At 62.3% G+C, this 693-nt stretch overlaps 1 protein-coding gene across 1 annotated transcript in view; it reads left to right on the top strand.

Annotated features, from left to right (window-relative positions):
• The window catches only part of LOC109378301 (class I histocompatibility antigen, Gogo-A*0201 alpha chain-like), a gene marked incomplete at its 5' end in the record, with an annotated part of 14,841 nt that overhangs the window by 8,659 nt on the left and 5,489 nt on the right, over positions 1 to 693 (top strand). The window contains 2 exons of the mRNA XM_019634732.1: positions 9 to 435; positions 535 to 688. Of these exons, the coding sequence (XP_019490277.1) occupies positions 9 to 435; positions 535 to 688 (581 nt within the window). The remainder of the gene's footprint in view (positions 1 to 8; positions 436 to 534; positions 689 to 693) is intronic.

The following is a 693-nucleotide window of genomic DNA, read 5'->3' as shown; positions in this document are numbered from 1 at the left end:
GCCTCCAGTGTTGGTGGAGGGCCTCCCCTGGAGAGAGCCAGGTCCCCATCTCTTCCCTGACCTCCACCATGGAAGATGCTGGAGGAGCCCAGGATCAAACTTGGGGGATGGGCAGAGAGGGGCCACTGCCAGCCTTCCCCCCTCCACCTCTCTCTGCAGAAGCCCCCATGGTACAAGTGACAAGGCTGTTGACCCAGGACGGGGACGCCATGCTGAGGTGCTGGGCCCTGGGGTTCTATCCACGGGATATCTCCCTGAGCTGGTGGCTGGGCGAGGAGGAGCTGACCCTGGAGACTGAGCATGTGGAGACGTGCCCCAGCGGGGACGGCACCTACCAGACGTGGGCAGCTGTGTGGGTGCCTGCCGGGGAGGAGGCCCGGTACACCTGCCACGTACAGCACTCTGGCCTGAACCACACACTCACTGTGGCCTGGGGTGAGGAGCTGGGCTTTGCTGCGAGGGGGCAGGGAGGGTCCCAAGGCCCCCACAGAGAGTCCTATGGTGGGGGTGTCCCCTTTTTCTCTGCCTCCTTAGAACTGCCCTCTCATCATGGACTCATTGCCATGGTTGTCCCCCTCTTCCTGCTCTTGCTGGTGGTTGGAGGTGCAGTTGTGATTTGCATGAAAAGGTTCCCTCAAGGTAGGTGGGGAAGAAACAAAGTGGGGGGCCCAGCAGCTGGTCCAATCCTGCAGG

Source organism: Hipposideros armiger, unplaced genomic scaffold (genome assembly GCF_001890085.2).
Source record: "Hipposideros armiger isolate ML-2016 unplaced genomic scaffold, ASM189008v1 scaffold_1857, whole genome shotgun sequence".
In the NCBI taxonomy this organism is placed as follows: Eukaryota; Metazoa; Chordata; class Mammalia; order Chiroptera; family Hipposideridae; genus Hipposideros; species Hipposideros armiger.
The sequence above is the reverse complement of the archived record's forward strand: the minus strand, read 5'-3'. Positions and strand labels throughout refer to the sequence as shown.